At 42.8% G+C, this 21,275-nt stretch overlaps 1 protein-coding gene across 1 annotated transcript in view; it reads left to right on the top strand.

Moving 5' to 3' along the window:
- Nucleotides 1-21,275, top strand: part of PPT1 (palmitoyl-protein thioesterase 1) — a 32,218-nt gene that overhangs the window by 716 nt on the left and 10,227 nt on the right. Inside the window, exons 2-5 of the mRNA XM_032247074.1 lie at nt 4,151-4,260; nt 4,486-4,613; nt 5,263-5,333; nt 7,085-7,187. Coding sequence (XP_032102965.1) covers nt 4,151-4,260; nt 4,486-4,613; nt 5,263-5,333; nt 7,085-7,187 — 412 coding nt within the window. The remainder of the gene's footprint in view (nt 1-4,150; nt 4,261-4,485; nt 4,614-5,262; nt 5,334-7,084; nt 7,188-21,275) is intronic.

Here is a 21,275-nt window from a genome sequence, read left to right as displayed (position 1 = left end):
GAAAGAGAGAAGGGGAAGGAGCCGTCCTTTGTCGAGTTCTTAGAGAGAGCCTCGCTTAGCGTTGAGGTTTTACATGCTGTTCTTGATTAATTTTCACAGTAGTGGTGTGAGGATGTCGCATCTTGCACTTGGTCAGGCTAGGTAAACTGCGGCCGGCTATATGACTGGTGCATCTACCCTTTTATTTATTACTTCACACACTGAACAGAGATTTGTTAGGTACCTACATTTCATTTACAAGTTGAGTATCCCGTATCTGAAATGCTGGGGACTGGAAGTATTTCAGATTTTTTAAAAAAACATTTGCATATATACAACAAGATATCTTGGGGTTGGGACCCAAGTGTGAACATGAAATTCATTTATTTTTTATATACACCTTATACTCATAGTTGGAAGTTAATTTTATGCAATATTTAAAATAATCTTGTGTATCCCATTACATGAGATCGAGTGTGGAATTTTCCACTTGTGGCATCATGTCTGGGCAGAAAAACTTTCAGATTTTGGATTCGCATTTTCAGATTGGGATGCTTAAGACTCATTTAACACAGTTATTGAGTACCTACTCAATAACTGTGCTGAGGATACAGTAATGAACTAAACAGACTAAATTCTTTGTTCTTTTGGAACTCACTCTCCAGTGAGAGAAGCAGATTATAAAGAAATTAAGAAGTAAAAAAATATATCAAATGATGATAGTGCAATGGAGAAAAATATAGCAGGGTTTAGGGTAAAGACTGGAGGTGAGGGCTTATACTTTTATAAAGTAAAGTTGGGAAAGAATTCACTGAGAAAGTGACATCTGAGTATACACCTGAGGTGGATAAGGACAGTTGCCACTTGGCTGTCTGGTAGGAGGAACAGTAAATGGAAAAGCCCTGATGTGGAAGTATGTCTGGTGTGTTCAAGGAACTGCATGCAGATCAGTAAGGCTGGAAATGAGTGAGTAAGGGGAAGAAGTTAGTTTAGGTTGGAGGGGAGGGGCAGGTACAGATGTTATTGGCCCTGGTAAGACTACTGCGGGGACTTTGGCTAGAGTGTCATGGGGAACTTTTTGAGCAGATGAGTGACATGATCTGATGCATTTTAAAAGATTCACTTTAGTTGCTGTATTGAGAATAGATCGTAGGGAGTCATGCATAGTCACAGGGAGACAGGTTAGGTAACTATTGCAAAAATTTTTCTTTTTTTTGAGACAGGGTCTCACACTGTTGCCTGGGCTGGAGTGCAATGGCACGATCTTGGCTCACTGCAACCTCCACTTTCTGTGTTCATGTGATTCTCCTGCCTCAGCCTCCCAAGTAGCTGGGATTACAGGCGCACACCACCACACCCAGCTAAGTTTTTGTATTTTTAGTTGAGACGGGGTTTCACTATGTTGGCCAGACTGATCTCCAACTCCTGACCTCGTGATCTGCCTGCCTTGGCTTCCCACAGTGCTGGGATTACAGGCGTGAGCCACTGCACCTGGCCTATTGCAATAATTTAAACAAGAGATGATGATGGCTTGGAACTGTAGAGTAACAATAGAGGTGTTGAGAAGTGGTCAAAGTTTGAATAGATTTTGAAGGTAGAAGTATAGGATTTGCTAACAGATCAGACTTGGAATAAGAGAGAAAGAAAGGAGCCAAAGATGACTCCACAGGTTTTGGCCTGGACAATTGGAAGGGTAAAGTTTTCATTTTACCAAGATAGGGGAGCCTGTAGGTCAAGCTGACTTAGGGTGGGGGAAAGATCAAAAGTCTACTTTTGGGCTTACTAAACTTGAGATCCTCATGAGGCATCCAGGAGATGTTGTAGAGGCATTTGGAGTGTGGAGTCTAGGACAGAGATACAGGCTGGAGATTTAAGTAGGGAGTCTTTGGATTCAGCTAGTAATGAAAGCCTAGGGACTGGGTGAGATCACGGAGGGAATGAGTGTACACAGAGGACTGAGCCCTGAGGCACTCCATTGCATTTGGAGGTAGAGGAAATGAGGAGAAACTAGCAAAGGAGACTGTGACAGAACAACCAGTGAAGTGAAGGGGAGTCTGGAAAGTGCAGTGTCCTCGAAGCCAAGTGAAGAAAATGTTTCAGGAGGAGGGGCATGATCAACTGTATCAAATGTTTATAGGTCAAGGAAGATAAAGGCTGACATCTGATTGTTGGATTTAGCAATATAAAGATGATTAATAATCTTGACAAAAGTAGTTTTGGAAGAGTGGTGAGAGTGAGAGCTTTATTGGGATGGGTTACAGAAAAATATTCAGAGTAATTAGAGTCAGCAAATATAGACAAACTGTTTCAAGGCTCTGCACCAGGCCCTGGGGCTACTACAGCAGGGTTAAAAGAGGACACAAGATAGGAGCTTTGTGTTTTCCCAGAGCTCACAGTCAGTTACAGGGGAGGCAGAGGCAGTTAAGTAACCTACAATTACAGCTCAGCATGGAGAACGTTGTTTTGAGAGAAATAAAAGGAATAGACGATTCTCTAGGCAATAGCCTTTCCTTCTTCTAAAATTGGTTCTTAAGTTTTCTTGCAGGTTGAAAATGGGATGAGTAAGTTCAAAATGGGAAATGATCTCAGTCCACTTCTCCTACTCAGTAGCCAGTTTGCTTCCTGTTCCTAGTTCTGGTTCCTTGAAATAGAAGAAGTAACAAGTCTGGAAGTAGGTGAGGAGGCTCCTGAAGTGCAAATTTAAGGCAGCACTCACTCTCAAGTTCAGTGTTAGCACTGAAATGAACTTGAGATTGAGTGAATGAGTGCCTCCTTAAATTTTGCGCCTTAGAGCAGGGCACCCTGACTCCCTGGGTGGGTCTGTGATCTGTTAGGAACTGGGCCACCATGCTTGACCTATATGGAAAATTTTTTTTTTTTTTTTTGAGGTGGAGCCTTGCTCTGTTGCTCAGGCTGGAGTGCAGTGGCATGATCTCATCTCACTAAAACCTTCACCTTTCAGGTTCAAGTGATTCTTCTGCCTCAGCCCCCTTGAGTAGCTGGGACTACAGGTGTGCACCACCACACCCTGGCTAATTTTTGTATTTTTAATAGAGATGGGGTCTCAACATGTTGGCCAGGCTGGTCTCAAACTCCTGACCTCAAGTGATCTGCCCACCTTGGCTTCCCAAAGTGCTGGGATTATAGACGTGAGCAACGGCACCCAGCTCCTGTATGGACTTTTGAAGCTTATTACTTGATGAACAGGAGCTAAGCAAAAAATGTTCTTTCTTGTATTTTTAAAAATTGAGGTGAAAATTCATATAAAGTTTACCATTTTGAATCGTACAATTCAGTGGCATTTAATATATTTGCAATTTTTATTTATTTATTTTTTTGAGACGAAATCTCACACTGTTGCCCAGACTGGAGTACAGTGAAGTGATCTCAGCTCACTGTAACCTCTGCTTCCTGGGTTGAAGGGATTCTCCTGCCTCAGCCTCCTGAGTAGCTGGGATTACAGGCGTGTGCTACCACGCCCAGCTAATTTTTGTATTTTTAGTAGAGATGGGGTTTCACCATGTTGGTCAGACTGGTCTCGAACTGCTGACCGCATGACCTGCCTGCCTTGGCCTCCCAAAGTACTGAGATTACAGGCGTGAGCCACAGCGCCTGGCCTGTGTATTTGCAATGTTGTGCAACTAAAACTTCTCTCTTTTCAGCGCCCCAGAAAAACACTCATACCCATTAAGTAATCCCTCTCTATTTCCCCCTCCTACTACTTCTTGATAATCTCTAACCTACTTTTCTGTCTCTCAGTGGATTTGCCTATTTATTTATGATATAAAAGGAATCATACATTATGTGACCTTTTGAGTCTGGCTTATTTCACTTAGCATAATGTATCTCATTGTGGTTTTGGTTTGCATTTCACATGCTTTTCACATGCTTGTTGTTAATCATTTGTATATCTTCTTTGAAAAATACCTTTTTAAGTCCTTTTACCATTTTTAAATTAGGTTATCTTTTTGTTGAGTTGTAAATAAGTTATAAGTTCCTTGTATATTCTGGATATTAAGCGCTTATTGGATAAATGTTTTGCAAATATTTTCTTCCATTCTGTACATTGTCTTTACATTCTTGATAATGCTCTTTGAGCCCTCAAAGTTTATAAACAATAAATAATGATGTTTTGACTCATGAGTTTCCATCATTGTTTTTTGTTGGCTAGGAGACAGCTGTTGCAATCCCTTAAGCATGGGTGCTGTTAAAAAAATGGTTGAGAAGAAAATACCTGGAATTTACGTCTTGTCTTTAGAGATTGGGAAGACCCTGATGGAGGTAAGGTGCTTCACAGCTGTTTCTTTGAAGGGTTGTTGACTGATATCATAGCGTATACTGTTAAAATGCTTTGCTTTGTGTTTTTAGCAGCAAATCATACAATGATGCTTTCACCCTTGAGTGGCTCACATGAGGATACCAACCTAAGCGAGTTTACCTCTTAAAGAAGATGCCAGTGGTTTTTTTCAGTCCCATCCTGTCACTTCTCTCTGGCTTCTTTTTTAGGATGTGGAGAACAGCTTCTTCTTGAATGTCAATTCCCAAGTAACAACAGTATGTCAGATACTTGCTAAGGATCCTAAATTGCAGCAAGGCTACAATGCTATGGGATTCTCCCAGGGAGGCCAATTTCTGTAAGTTCCTTTTTGTTATAGTGTATGACTTACATGGAATTGATTTTTTTTTCTTTTATTCAGATGAATTGACTCCTCCAGTTCTTTCAAGATTCTCACCTATTTTGGAAGGGAAGTTTCCTAAAACGTTCCCATGTAAGAAGCTTTATGGAACTTAATTTCTTTTCTTTCCTTTTTTTTTTTTGAGATGGAGTTTCGCTCTTGTTGCCCTGGCTAGAGTGCAGTGGCGTGACCTCGGCTCACTGCAACCTCCACCTTCTGGGTTCAAGCAATTCTCCTGCCTCAGTCTCCTGAGTAGCTGGGACTACAGGCACCTGCCACCACACCCAGCTAATTTTTTTGTATTTTTGGTAGAGATGGGGTTTCACCATGTTGGACAGGCTGGTCTCAAACTCCTTACCCCAAGTGATCCATCTGCCTTGGCTTCCCAAAGTGCTGGGATTACAGATGTGAGCCACCACACCCAGCTGGAACTTAATTTATTTTATATGAAAGTTGAAAGATTTGTGTTTGCCCATATCAGAGGAAAATCCTGAAACTCTGTGGATTTGGGGAACCACAGAGGATGAGTAGCTTAATCTGTGAAGCTGATTGTGGATGATAGATTTCCATCTGACAGTCGGAGCTAAAACCCCCTTTTATTCCATAGGAGGGCAGTGGCTCAGAGATGCCCTTCACCTCGCATGATCAATCTGATCTCGATTGGGGGACAACACCAAGGTAACGTCAGCCTCTTTGCTTCCTTTTTTCTCTAACCCACGTGACCACCTGATTTTTAAAAATCTAGGAACTGTATTTGCACAAGACATCAGCCATCCTTGCAAAATCCTGTTTCTCTAGCTTTTAACAAATTAACCAGCATTGATGGAGACATAGGAAGAGACTTAGGATTTTAGAGGCCTGGATCACTAGGTTGGCATCTACTTCTCTCCAATTTCATTGACATGAGTTCGTGGAAGTGAGATGGTTATAACCGCATGGCAGGTGGTGCTTGAGGAGCTAGGAAAATTGAGTGACCTTTCCTGTTCTCTGACTTGGTGATATCCTTTTGAATTTAGGTTTAGGCAAAGAATGGTGTGTAAGCTTTTGTCTATAAATTTAAACCCTTTGAGAAACAGCAGGTTTTCTATTTAGGTAGAATTACATACTTTTGAGGAAAGATGTGTCTTTAGAATGGAATTTCATCTCTGCTGTGATGGGTGTAGTTATTAGCTGGTATAGTGTGGGAGCAGAATGAGTCTGTATAATCAGGAAACCTGGATTCACCCAATTAACTGTTACTCATAGGCAAGTAATTTGATATCTTAGGTTATACTCACAGATGGAGGAAACCAAAATATGGCCCTGCCTGTCTTATGGGAATTTTTCAGAGGATAAAGTAAAATAATAGGCAGGAAAATACTTGTTAAAAGTATAAGGATTATATAAAAGCAAGTTGGTAAAAATGGCTTTAATATTCATTCATTTAACAAATATTTATTGAAAACCTATTATGTGCCAGGAACAAGACAGACAAGGTCCTTGCCTTCATAAAATATATGTATATACACACATATATGCACATACATACATAGACATATATATGTATACACACACACACATATATATATGTCTATATACACACACACACACATATATATATATATATATATATTAGAGTGGAGGATAGCTGGGTACGTGGTGGTGCATTCCTGTAGTCCCTGCTACTTGGAAGGCTGAGGGTGGAGGATCATTTGAGGCCAGGAGTTCGAAGTATTGTGCTGTGCTATAATTGTGCCTGTGAATAGCTACTGCACTTCAGCCTGGGCAACATAGCAAGCCCCAGTCTCTTGGAAAAACAACAACAACAACAGAATACTGTTTGACGGACACACTCGTGGGGTAGTGCATAAAGGAGTGGGCTCTGGAGCCAGACTGCCTGTATTTGAGTCCTGGTTTATCACTTATGGTCTAAACTTGGACAAGATATTCAGTTTTACAGTTTTCTATCTGTGACATAGGGCAAATAATGATGTCTACTCCACAGGGTGCTTGTGAGGATTAAACTTCTTATTGCCAATATATGCTTAGAACTATTCGTGATACTCAAAACAGTGTTATTGATGAGGATGCTCAGGGTGAAGTCTAACTGGGGAAAGGGAAGGAAATGGGGCTGGGTACTATTTGAGATAAGGTGGTCAGATATGACTTGCCAGGACGAAGACCTGAGACATGAGAATGAGTCCAACCATGTGATACAGCACATCCTCCAGGGATGAGTAGATGCAAAGGTCCTTAGGCAGGAAAGAGTGTAGTAGCACCAGGAGGAAGCTGGTGATAGTGTTAGTTCTCTGCACTTTATTTTGATGAGGAATAAATGAATGAAATCAGAGTTTGGACCTGTTTGTTTTGTTTCTCACAGTGCCTTGTGCATAGTAGGTATTTGATACATGATTATTGAAGGAATGAATATTTGTCATCTACTGCTGTAGGTGTTTTTGGACTCCCTCGATGTCCAGGAGAGAGCTCACACATCTGCGACTTCATCAGAAAAACACTGAATGCTGGGGCTTACTCCAAAGTTGTTCAAGAACGGTATGTATGGTTAACTGAAAAGATTACAGACCTGTCACCGTGTGAAAATATCATGCTGACTTTCATGCTAACAGTGATTCCAGCAGTAGTTGCTTGTGGTATTCAAATGAGATCTTTTTGTATTATCTGCTCAGTTTCATTGTAAACCTAAACTTGCTCCAAAAAGTCTATTAATTAAAAAACAAAGAAAGAAAAACAAGGGCATTTTTCTATGTAAGAAGACTGTACTTGTAACAGAATAAATTTCCATCCTTAAAAAACGAACAGAAAGCCTTTAGAAAGTACTAAGCTGAAGGAATTATTATTGGTATTTAGAGGACAGATTCTTTATGTTATTAGCTATTCCTATATAACTGTACCTGACTACTCAAATGTATTTGGGTAGTTAGCATGGCCAGCCTGACACAGTGGCTCCCGCCTGTAATGTCAACTCTTTGAGAGGCCAAGCCAGGAGGATTGCTTAGAGTCAGAAGTTCACAACCCATCTGAGCAACATAGTGTGACCCTTGTCTCTATTAAAATCAATTTTTTTTAAAAAAGGGTGCAGAATTACTTTTGGAGTGTATTCTTGTTTAATTGTTTACAAACTTATTTGTGCATCAGAACCACTGGAAATTCATTAAAAATGGATTCCTAGGCTCTATCCTTAGACGTTGTGACTGGAGGTCTGGAGTACTGTAGATGATAGCTAGAGTTTGGGATCAACTAATATCCTGTGGGTTTTCCAAGTGCCTCATTCTTGTCAAATACCAACTCTTCATTATCCTTGAAGCCATTTTCCATGATACAGCCTTGTGACTGACTCATGTTGGAACAACCTACAGCTTGCTGTCTTTTCTCGTCCCACCCATTGGCGACACACATAGCCACAAAGCTGTTTTGAGTCAAAAGTGCCACCTAATGCTTATTACAAAAAACTAAGATACTCTGTATCTCTTACCTCCTTTTTTTGCCCTGAGGCCACACCAAGCTTTCCCCTTTGCCTGGTTTAATGGGCTGCGACTAATCACAACCTAATTATTTATATTCTACATATTCTCTGTTCTCATGGATTTGCATGGTGTTTAAACTTCATTCTTCCTCCTTTACTCTTTATTCTCAGTCTTGCTCAGTTGCCCCCAAAAAGCCTATACTTTTCTTTCTTTCTATTTCTTTATTCTGTGAACCAAAACAACCCTTGATCGGAATTCTGTTAGTGATGCCAAGTGAGCAGCCCGTGGGAGGTGACAAAGGACACCTAAATACTGATTAGGGCAGGGTGTAGTGGCTCATGCCTATAATCCCAGCACTTTGGAAGGTGTTGGTGGGCAGATCACTTGAGGCCAGGAGTTCGAGACCAGCCTGGCCAGCATGGCAAAACCCTGTCTCCAGCAGAAATACAAAAATTAGCCAGGCATGGTGGTGCACACCTCTAGTCCCAGCTACTCGGGAGGCTGAGGCTGGAGCATCGCTTGCACCCAGGAAGTGGAGATTGTAGTGAGCTGAAATCATATCACTGCACCCCAACCTAGGCAACAGAGTGAGACTCTTTCTCAAAAGAAGAAAACCATACGGCCCGGCGCGGTGGCTCAAGCCTGTAATCCCAGCACTTTGGGAGGCCAAGGCAGGTGGATCACGAGGTCAAGAGATCGAGACCATCCTGGTCAACATGGTGAAACCCCGCCTCTACTAAAAATACAAAAAATCAGCTGGGCATGGTGGCGCGTGCCTGTAATCCCAGCTACTCAGGAGGCTGAGGCAGGAGAAGTGCCTGAACCCAGGAGACGGAGGTTGCGGTGAGCTGAGATCGCGCCATTGCACTCCAGCCTGGGTAACAAGAGCGAAACTCCGTCTCAAAAAAAAAAAAAACAAAAAACCATACTAATTAAAAATGGTAGATTGACGTGTTTATCTTCACTTCCTCCTTAAACTTTAATGAAGTGGTAGCAGAATAATAAAAAGTGATAAACCCACAAGGGCAGAGAGAACAGGGAGAGAGGATATAAAAGATCACAAAAGACCGCAATATGTTTTTGAAAGCAAGCAAACAGATGAAATAAGTGTGAGAACTGTTTTAGCAGAGCAGATGGTGAAGGCTTAAAGCAACAAAGAGAAATCATTTTTTCTTTGTGATACTGTCCCAGGTTGCCCCTGGTTTAAGGGAGGATTCTATTCTGTTGCAAGAAGGCAACCATATCAAGCCAAAGTAAATTTTAAAAGAAAGTAATACTGTTTTGGTGCCTAAGGCCTCATAGGTCCTGAAATCAAGAATTGGGAGCCATGAGGAGCCAGGGTATTCTCCCTCCAGTGCCATTGTTGTTTCTCTCTCTCTGTCACTGCTTCTTTCTCTCCTTGCAGACTAGCTTCCCCTGCCGCCACCCACATGATAGAAGATGGCCTTGCACAACTTCCAAGTGTTTCATTTTCTGTTAGGAGATTATCTCAGTCTGAGGCTAGAATCTCTTTGTTCTTTTTTTTTTTTTGGGGACGGAGTTTCGCTCTTGTTACCCAGGCTGGAGTGCAATGGCGCGATCTCGGCTCACCGCAACCTCCGCCTCCTGGGTTCAGGCAATTCTCCTGCCTCAGCCTCCTGAGTAGCTGGGATTACAGGCACACGCCACCATGCCCAGCTAATTTTTTGTAATTTTAGTAGAGACGGGGTTTCACCATGTTGACCAGGATGGTCTCGATCTCTTGACCTCGTGATCCACCCACCTCGGCCTCCCAAAGTGCTGGGATTACAGGCTTGAGCCACCGCGCCCGGCCCAATCTCTTTGTTCTGATTCAGATTATTCGAGAAGGGACCATGCCCCAGCTCAGGTGAGGTGTCCACCTCTGCTCTCATTAGTTGTGGCCAGAGAAATGGGACCACACGTACCAACCATACCCACCTCCCTGTAAACCAGTAGGCAGGGCAGGAAGAGTGCAGGAGTGACTTGGGCAGAAACCCCAAAAAATGTCTCCCACATTCTTCAGATCACTTAACCTCTGCAAAGCAAACGTGATATCCTAATATGCACAGTAACACTGGCCTGGCATGGTGGGGGCAATGAAGAATGGTGTAACGGTTCTTTTTCTCATTTCTGAATGTAAAATCTACCCTCTAGTTCCCTTTTGCCTTTGCAAATGCTGTCAGCCCTTCCTGGCCTTTTCTTTCCTCCAGTTTGCTCCCTGCCATCCCCGGCCCCATGCTCTACTCTCCCACCCCTATCCTCCCTGCCACATATTTCAGTGTTGTCCTGGTCTTGGCCTCCATCTTCTCCTGTACCAGCTCAGGGGAAGCTAGAGCTTTCCTGTTAAATTTTCATAGCAACTGGCCCTCCCCAGGTCTGCTCTGGGCGCCGCTCCCAGTTTGCACCCCACTCACAGTTGATCTCAGAGTGCTTTTCCTCAGTTGTCCAGTTTGCCTCATGTCTTTGCCCTCAGCTGACGAATTTGTAACTTTGTTTTCTGGAAGTATTGAGGCATCTACTCAGGCTCTCTCAGAGACTTTTCAACCATCCAGAAAAGTTAGAGAGTAATGTAATAAACTACAGGCATACCTTGGAGATACTGAGGATTCGGTTCTAGACCACCACGATAAAGCAAACATTGCAATAAAGCAAGTCACACAAATTTATTGGTTTCCCAGTGCATATAAAAGCTATGTTCACAGTATACTATAGTCTATTAAGTGTGTAGTAGCATTATGTCTTTAAAAAGTACATGCTTAATTAGAAAATACTTTATTGCTAAAAAATGCTAATGATCATTTGAATCTTCAACAAGTCATCTTTTTGCTGGTGGAGGGTCTTGCTTCGATGTTAATGGCTGCCAACTGATCAGGGTGGTGGTTGCTGAAGGTTGGGGTGACTGTGCCAATTTCTTAAAATGACACAATGATGAACTTTGTATCAGTTGATTCTTCCTTTCATGAAAGATTTCTTTGTAGCGTCTGATGTTATTTGGTAGCATTTTGCCCACAGTAGAACATCTTTCAGAACTGGAGTCAATCCTCAGACCCTGCCACTGCTTTTATATAAGCTTATGTCATATTTATTCTAAATCATGTGTTATCATTTTATCAGTGTTTACAGCATCTTCACTAGGAGTAGATTCCATCTCAAGAAGCCACCTTTTTGCTCATCCATAAGAAGCAATTCCTTGCCTGTTAGTTTTATGAGATTGCAGCGATTCAGTCACATCATCAGGTTCTAATTCTAGTTCTCTTGCTATTTCCACATCAGCAGTTACTTCCTCTATTGAAGTCTTGAATCCCTCAGCCTTTCATTGGAATCAACTTCTTTTAAACTCCTGTTAATGTTGATAATTTGACTTCTTCCTGTGAATTGTGAATTTTTGTTTGTTTGTTTTTGAGACAGAGTCTTACTCTTTCACCCAAGTTGGAGTGCAATGGTGCCATCATGGCTCACTGGAGCCTCAGTCTCTCAGGCCCAAGTAATCCTCCCACTTCAGCCTCCTGAGCAGCTGCCACTACGGGTGTGAGCCACTACACCCCACTAATTTATTAATTTTTTGTAGAGATGGGATCCCACTTACGTTGCCCAGACTGGTCACAAACTCCTGGGCTCCACTGATCTTTCTTCCTCACCCTCCCAAAGTGCACGGCACCCAGCCTGTTAATGTTCTTAATGGCATTTAGAATGATAAATCCTTTCCATCAGGTTTTCCATTTACTTTGCCCAGATGCATCCAAGGAATCACTGTCTATGTAGCTACAACTTTATAAATGTATTTCTGAAATAATAAGACTTGAAAGTTGAAATCACTGCTTGATCCATGGGCTGTAGAATGGTGTTTATAGCAGGCATGAAGACAACATTAATATCTTTGTACATCTCCTTCAGAGCTCTTGAGTGACCAGGTGCTTTTTAATGAGCTGTAATACATATATTTTTAAGTTTGTTTTTAAACTTTTTTTAATTAAAAAAATATTTTTTGAAACAAGGTTGTGCTCTGTTGCCCAGACTAGAGTGCAGTGGTGTGATCACAGCTCACTGCCGCCTTCACCTCCTGGACTCAAGCCATCCTCCCACTTCAGCCTCCTGAGTAGCTAGGACTATAGGCATGCACCACCGTGCCTGGCTAATTAAAAAAAGAATTTTCTTTTGTAGAGGTGGGGTCTTGCCCAAGCTAGTCTTGAACTCCTGGCCTCAAATGACCTTCCTGCCTTGGCCTCCCAAAGTGCTGGCATTGCAGGTATGAGCCACCATGCCCAGCTGAGCCATGATGTTTTGAAAAAAATCTTTTTTTCTGAGCAATAGGTCTCAGCAGTGGGCTTAAAATAGTCAGCAAACCTGCTGTCATCTAGGCTTTGTTGTTCCATTTCTAGAGCACAGGCAGAGTAGATTTAGTGTAGTTCTTAAGGGCCCTAGGATTTAAAAAATGGTAACTGAGCATTGGCTTCAACTTCAAGTGATCAGCTGCATTAGGCACTCACAAGAGAGTCAGCCTGTCGTTTGAAGTTTCGAAGCCAGGTATTGACTTCTCCTCTATGGCTGTGAAAGTCCTAGATGGCATCTTCTTCCAATATAAGACTGTTTCATCCACACTGAAAATTGGTTGTTTATGGTCACCACTTTCATCAAGTATCTTAGCTAGATCTCCGGGATAACTTACTGCAGCTTCTGCATTAGCACTTGCTGCTCCATCTTGCACTTTCATGTTATGGAGATGGTTTCTTTCCTTGAACCTTATAAACCAACCGCTGCTAGCTTCACACTTTTTTTTCTGCAGCTTCCTCACCTCTCTTCACCTCAGCCTTCATTGAATTGAAGAGAGCTAGGACATTGCTTTGGATTAGACTTTGGCTTAAGGGAATGTTGTGGCTGGTTTGATCCTCTATTCAGACCACTCAGATTTTCTCCATATCAGCAATAAGACTGTTTTGCTTTCTTATTATTTGTGTGTTCACTGAAGTAGTACTTCTAATTTTCCTCAAGAACTTTTCTTTTGCACTTACTGCTTGGCTGTTTGGCGCACAAGGCCTAGCCGCAGCGTATTCTTGGTTTTCCACGTATCCTCCTCACTACACTCAATCTTTTGTAGCTTTTGATTTTAAGTGAGAGATGTGTGGCTTTTCTTTCGCTTGAACACTTAGAGGCCGTTGTGGGGTTATTAATTGGCCTAATTTCAGTATTGTTGTGTCTCATGGAATAGGGAGGCCCAAGGAGAGGGAGAGAGTTGGGGAATAACTGGTTGGTAGAGCAGAGAACACACACGTGTCAATTAAGTTCTCCATCTGTTTGTGGTGCCCCAAAACAATTACAATGGTAACATCAAAGGTCACTGATCACAATTGCCATAAAATATAGACTAGAAATGAAACGTTTAAAACATTGTGCAAATTAGGCCGGGCGCGGTGGCTCACGCCTGTAATCCCAGCACTTTGGGAGGCCGAGGCGGGTGGATCACGAGGTCAAGAGATCGAGACCATCCTGGTCAACATGGTGAAACCCCGTCTCTACTAAAAATACAAAAAAAAATCAGCTGGGCATGGTGGCGCGTGCCTGTAATCCCAGCTACTCAGGAGGCTGAGGCAGGAGAATTGCCTGAACCCAGGAGGCGGAGGTTGCGGTGAGCCGAGATCGCGCCATTGCACTCCAGCCTGGGTAACAAGAGCAAAACTCCGTCTCAAAAAAAAAAAAAAAAAAAAAAATTGTGCAATTAACAAAATGTGACACAGAGACATGAAGTGAGCACATGTAGTTAGAAAAATAATGTTAATAGATTTGCTCAACACAGTGGTCACAAACTTCAATTTGTAAAAAAACACAGTGTCTGAGAAGCATAATATTACACAGCAAAATAAAGCAAAGTTCATTTAAACAAGGTTTGCCTATACTAAGTAGGTAGGTCCTAGAACTAATATTTTATCATATTTACCTGGGAGTTTTTTTGGGGTGGGATATGGAGTCTTGCTCTGTCACCCAGGCAAGTGCAGTGGCACAATCCCGGCTCACTGCAACCTCCGCCTCCTGGGTTCAAGCAATTCTACTGCCTCAGCCTCCCGAGTAGCTGGGATTACAAGCATGCACCACCACGCCTGGCTAATTTTTGTGTTTTCAGTAGGGACGGGGTTTTGCCACGTTGGCCAGGTTGGTCTCGAACTTCTGACCTCAGACAAGCACCTGCCTCGGCCTCCCAAAGTGCTAGGATTACAGGCGTGAGCGACCGCGCTCACCTGCAAGAACTGAAACATTTCAGATAAAATCAAATTCTTAAACTTATCCCTTGCAGATCCCATTCTCTGCTGTCTCTCTAAAATTACCGTCAAAAAATTGGGAAAATTGTTTCTGTTTATTAAAAAATGTTACTGTTATGGCGTGGTGCAGTGGCTCATGCCTATAATCTCAGCACTTTGGAAGGCAGGCAGATTACTTGAACTCAGGAGTTTGAGACCAGCCTGAACAACGTGGCAAAACCCCCTCTTCACAAAAAAATACAAAAAATTAGCGGGTCATGGTGGCGCGCACCTATAGTCCCAGCTACCCTGGAGGCTGAGTTGGGAGGATCACCTGAGCCTGGGAGGTGGAGGTTGCAGTGAGCCAGGATAGTGCCACTCACTGCACTCCAGCCTGGGTGACAGAGTGAGACCCTGTCTCAAAAAAGAAAAAAACAACAACAACCAATTGCTATTAGAGATGTACATATTCATAATCAACATAGTATTATTTTTCATACTTAGATTTTTATATAATGTATACCTTGTGCATTTTACTCTGCAGATTATTTTTTCACTCATTATGTTTTTCAGATCTGTGTAGTTACTTACACATCTAGTTCATTCATCTTCCATGTCACTTGGCATTCTGTCCTATGACTACACCACAGTTTGTTAATCCCCATGTTGCGGACATTTCAGCACTTCCAGTTTCTCAATGTAGCAAACAGTTTGCAGTGAACATCCATGGACAAGAATTTGTCTACTAAGAAAATTCACATCATAGGCGCTATCGGTATTAAATACTTTGGGGGAAGTTATATCTCTGCCTCAGTTTCATCATCTGTAAAATAGGGCAATAATTTTAGGGTAGTAATCTACAATAGGCTGTAGAGATTAGATGAGTTAATAGGCATACAGTGCTGAGAACAATACCTTGAAAATACTTGCCGTGTGTTAGCTGCTGTTATTTCAGTAATTATTAGTATATGCATTTTCAATTTTACTTGATATTGCCAAAGTGACTGTACCAGTTTATATTCACACCAAGAGTATGAGAGTTCCATTTTTCTCCATTCTTACTAACTTTTGATCCTATGTCTTTTAAATGTTTTGCCAGTCAGATGCATGTAGAACGGTTACACATCCTAATCTGCGTGTGTTGATTATCAGTCAGGTTGAGCATCTGTTCAAGGTTTTTAGCCACTCAGGTTTCTCCTTCTCTTTCTGTGAATTGCTTCTATATAGTCCTTGCCTATTTTTCTTTTGGAGGGTTTGTCTTTTTCTCATTGGTTTGTATTGCATGCACACACACATTTTCTATAGTAAGACTTTGTTAGATCTATCTGTTGCACTTACCTTCTCCTAGTCTGATATATCTTTTTTTTTTTTCTTTTTTCTGAGACGGAGTCTCACTCTGTCACCTAAGCTGTAGTGTAGGGGTGTGATCTCAGCTCACTGCCACCTCCACCTCCTGGGTTCAAGTGATTCTCCTGCCTCAGCCTCCCTAGTAGGTGGGATTACAGACACACACCACCACACCTGGCTAATTTTTGTATTCTTAGTAGAGACAAGGTTTCACCATATTGGCCAGGCTCGTCTCGAACTCCTGACCTCAAGTGATCCACCTGCCTCGGCCTCCCAAAGTGCTGGGATAGGCGTGAGCTACAGTGCCTGGCTGATATGTCTTTTAATTTTGTTTTTGGTGTCTTTCTTGGTATAGCAAGCTTGTTTATTTTTTTAACAACTGTATTGAGATATAGCTCACATAGCATACAATTCATCCATTTAAAGTGTGTAATTCATTGGAATTGTAAATATTACATTATTAATTATCTTAATTGTAGTAAAACATATATAACATAAGATTTGCCATTTTAACCTTTCTTTTAACTCTTTTTTTTTTTTTTTTAATAGGGACGGGATCTATGGTCAAAGGTATTAGGTGTAGAGTCAAATAAACAAACAAACAAATAGAGACAGGGTCTTGCTCTGTTACCCAGGCTAGACTTACACTTCTGTGCTCAAGTAGTCCTCTGCCTCAGCCTCCTGAATAGCTTCCTCAGCCTCCTACTATGCTTCATTTTAACCATTTTGAAGTTTATACTTTAGTGGCATTAATTTCATTCAGTGTTATACAATCATCATCCAGTACAGCAGCTTTTAATTTGGATTCAGTCAAATTTATCAAGTTATCTGATTGACGCACAAGATGCACAAAGCTATTCTCCTATCCTGTATTTTCCTTTAACTTTTTTTTTTTTTGAGATGGAGTTTCGCTGTTGTTACCCAGACTGGAGTGCAATGGCACAATCTCGGCTCACCGCAACCTCCGCCTCCTGGGTTCAAGCAATTCTCCTTCCTCAGCCTCCCGAGTAGCTGGGACTACAGGCGCTCACCACCATGCCCAGCTAATTTTTGTATTTTTCGTAGAGACGGGGCTTCACCTTGTTGACCAGGGTGGTCTCGATCTCTTGACCTCGTGATCCACCCACCTTGGCCTCCCAAAGTGCTGGCGTGAGCCACCACGCCCGGCCTTTTTTAACTTTTTTAAAGTTTTGTTTTTTATTCTCATGCTTTTCATCTACCTGGGGTGTTCTGTGTTTGAGTCTGTTTCTGGGCTCTTCTGTTCCATGGGTTTATTTTTCTGTCTCTATCCCATTACCACACTCTTTTATTTACTACAGCATCTTTTACCTGCCTCTTCAGATCTTGGGTGTTCTTGGACTTTTATTGTTTCATCTGAATTTTAAAATTCTGTTGTCAAATTCCATCAAAAATTATCTCAGGGTTTCAATTGGAATTCCTTAGGGAGTTTTGACGTCACCTCAGCACTTCTGCTCTTCATTTGCTCTCCTTCAGGCCTTACATTTCTCAGCTGGGTCCCCAAACAGCCCTCCTCTGTGCAAACTGTACCCGTAGCTGCACTAGAGTGAGACAGAGGAGGGACAAAATAGAATAACGACAGATCTAGGCCAGGTGCCATGGCTCACACCTGTAATCCCAGCATTTTGGGAGGCTGAGGTGCACGGATCACTTAAGGTCAAGAGTTCAAGACCAGCCTGGCCAACATGGTGAAACCCTGTCTCTACTAACAATACAAAACATTACCTGGGTTTGGTGGTGTGCATCTCTAATTCCAGCTATTCAGGAGGCTGAGGCACAAGAATTGCTTGAACCCAGCAGGTGAAGGTTGCAGTGAACCAAGACCACACTGCTGCACTCCAGCCTGGGCAACAGAGTGAGACTGTCTCAAAAAAAAAAACAAAAAGAAAATGACAGGTCTAATATTACTGTCTTTTATAGAAATGTATACCATGGATGGATACAGCACCAGAGCTTTACATATCTTGTTTAATTTTTACAACACAGGCTTAGAGAGGTAGAATATACCTGTGATTCCAACCCCAGTCTGTTTGACGAAGCTGGTGCAGTCTGCCTCCCACGTGCAGCAGAGACAGTGGAGTTTAGTGGTTAAGAATAGGCTTCTGGGCCAGATGTGGTGGCTCATGCCTGTAATCTAGCACTTTGGGAGGCTGAAGCACGTGGATCACCTGAGGTCAGGAGTTTGAGACCAGCCTAACCAACATGGTAAAATCTCATCTCTACCAAAAATACAAAAAATTAGCCAGGCATGGTGGTGCATGCCTGTAATCCTGGATACTCCAGAGGTTGAGGCAGGAGAATCACTTGAACCTGGGAGGTGGAAGGAAGTTGCAGTGAGCCAAGATTATGCTGTTGCACTCCAGCCTGGGCAATAAGAGCAAAACTCTGTCTCAAAACAAAAACAAACAAACAAAAAGCAGGCTTCGGGAGCTACCCTGCCTGCATTCCTGTTCTGGGTCAGTTCTTTTGAGCAGTGTGATCTTGGACAAGCTACTTAATCACTCTCACTATTAGTGTCTCATTTATAAATGTACGTAAAGTACCTCTTGGAATTCTTATAAGGATTAAATAGGTTACTATAAGTAAAGTGCATAGAAAAGGCCTGGGGTATATAGGAAGTGTTATTGAAGAGTTAACCATCTGCTGGTTTTTTGTTTTTTTGTTTTTTGTTTTAAGACAGGGTCTCACTCTGACCCCCCACAGCTGGAGTGCAGTGGCATATAATCATAGCTCACTGTACCTTGAACTTCTGGGGTCATGTGATCCTCCTGCCTCAGTCTCCAGAGTAGCTAGGACTACAGGCATGCATCACCACACCTGGCTAATTTTTTTAAAAGTTTTGTAGAGACGGGGCCTCACTATGTTCAGGCAGGTCTCAAACTGCTGGCCTCAAGTGATTCTCCTGCTTCAGCCTCCCGAATAGATAGACTACATGCACACACCACCAAGCCCAGCTAATTTTTTTCTTTTTCTTTTTTTGGTAGAGATGGGGTCTCGCTATGTTTCCCAGGCTAGTCTCAAACTCCTGGCTTCAAGGCATCCTCTACCTCCCAAAATGCTGGGATTATAGGTATGAGCTACCATGCCTGGCCTAAGTGTTACCATCTCTGAGCCACAGTGGCTAGAGAAGGCAGGAAAGGCTTGCCTTACTATGGTCCGTAGTTGGGAAGTTCCACAGGAGCTGTCCTTTCCTGCCTCTTGAGTGTGGTGCATGGGTAGGAGTATGGACTCAGACAGGTTTAGGCTCCTATTTTTCCTTTGCTACAACTGACTGAGTAGCTTGAGGAGTGGGAGTTGCTTAACGTCTCTGAATTTGCCCCTCCAGTGGTAAAAAAGAGATGATGATAATACAATCCCATGTTTCTCCGTCTGCCTTCTGAAGAGCCTCCCCCAACTCACACAGCATCCCCCTTCTGTGGCACCTCCAGTTCTGCTCGTCCTGAGGTCCTTCCCCTTGGCCGTCCCATACGTACCAGGCTTCTTACAAAACAAAGCGTCTCTCACTTCTTCCTATTTCCCCTTCTTAGCTGTTTTCTTCTCACACAAAAAGGTGACCTATGACTATTGCCTTCCTTCTCTTTCAACCTTTGCCAAAAGGCCTCCCTACTGCTGTTCTGGGTCACCAGAAACCTGGCCTGGCAGGATCCAAAGACCTTTGTATTCATTCCCTTAAATTTTTTTGAATAAGCTTTGATCAGCCGCCTTTGTGAAAGGTGTGTGTGCCCAGCATTCCTACCGCTCAGCAGCATACAGTCACCCTTCCACCCCGGAAGCTCCTTCTTCCCTTGTTCTAACTAGGCCTCCCTCCCTTCTCCTCACATCTAAATCCTACCCCTCCTTGAGTGCCAGCTTCTTTCATATTTGGCCTGACATCTGACATCAGTTTATTTCATTCAGCAAACACTGACTACTGAACATCTGCCATTTGCCAAGGAGCTTACAGGTCTGTAGGGGAGAGACTGGAAGCCAGCATTCTTGCGTGTGAGCGACAGCAATACTACAGTGAAATGACAAGACCAGTATGCATCGTATTCTATAAGGGTTCAGCATTCTAAACATTTAAAAGATTTCAAATACATATATAAACACATTCTAGAATGTCACTCTGGCTGCTGCTTCCTTTAACTTCAGTCTCATCTGCTCCTGGGAGTGAGAGCTCCATCTTCTCTGATGTAGCTGGCTCCGTTGAGCTTTAGTGCCATCCTGCTCCACTGAGTGGGGTTTTCAGGACCACTGCCTCTGGGCAGCTCTTCCACTCTGGCTGGGGAGCTTATGTTGTAGAAATTTTGACTTCTCTCTCTGCCAACCTGGGATAGAGAGTTTGTTCAAATTTTCCCATTTCCCCATGTGAGGCCTGTGGTAACAGTGCCCATTTTGAGGAGGTGGGGGCTGGAAGGGAAGGGGAAGTGGAGGGAGATTGGAAAGGAAGTATGTACGTGTGAATAGAACTGCTAACCTGTGTCTGAAATAATAGTATTATAACAACCAAATACTTGCCCTTGTACTTGAAAATGGCATGACATACCAGAATACCGAAATGTGCTGTCACTCAACAGTGTGGTAAATGAGAGGTTACATCTCCATCCCAGTGTGAGGATGGCAAGATGGATGGGATAGATGATTGTGTGGAAAGGAAGACCCGGTGGTGGTGATGTTTGAGCTGAGTCTTGCAGGATGAGGTAGAGTTGTGGGAGGGGACGGCATGTGCCACCATAACTAGAAGGTACATGTATTACGTGTTTTCATGCTGCTGATAAATACATACCGGAGACTAGGCAATTAACAAAAGAAGTTTATAATGGACCTACAGTTCCATGTGGCTGGGAAAGCCTCACAATCATGGTGGAAGGTGAATGGCATATCTCACATGGTGGCAGACAAGAGAAGAGAACTTAGGCAGGGAAATTCCCCTCCTTAAAACCATCAGATCATGGTCGGGCATGGTACCTCACACCTGTAATCCCAGCACTTTGGGAGACCTAGGTGGGTAGGTCACCAGAGGTCAGGAGTTTGAGACCAGCCTGGCCAGCCTGGTGAAACCCTGTCTCTACCTAAAATACAAAAATTAGCCAGGTGTGGTGGTGTGTGCCTATAGTCTCAGCTACTCGGGAAGCTAAGGTGAGAGAATCACTTGAATCCAACAGACAGAGGTTGCAGTGAACCGAGGTTGCAGTGAACCAAGATTGCAGTGAACCAAGATTGCGCCACTACACTCTGGCCTGGGCAACAGAGTGAGACCCAGTCTCAAAAACAAAAGATAAAAAATAAAAAAATGAAATCATCAGATTGCGTGAGACTCATTCACTATCATGAGACTAGCACAGGAAAGACCTGCCCCCATAATTCAGTCACTTCCCACTGAGGGATATGGGAATTGTTGGAGTTACAATTCAAGATGAGACTTGGGTGGGGAGACAGCCAAACCATATCATTCCACCCCTGGCCTCTCCAGAATTTCATGTCCTTACATTCTAAAACCAATCATGCCTTCCCAACAGTTCGCCAAAGTCTTAACTCATTTCAGTATTAACCCAAAAGTCCACAGTTCAAAGAAGTCTCAT

The sequence above is a fragment of the Sapajus apella genome, unplaced genomic scaffold (assembly GCF_009761245.1).
Source record: "Sapajus apella isolate SASKATOON/1434 unplaced genomic scaffold, GSC_monkey_1.0 scaffold62, whole genome shotgun sequence".
Classification (NCBI taxonomy): domain Eukaryota; kingdom Metazoa; phylum Chordata; class Mammalia; order Primates; family Cebidae; genus Sapajus; species Sapajus apella.
This window is presented reverse-complemented; position numbering and strand designations above follow the sequence as displayed.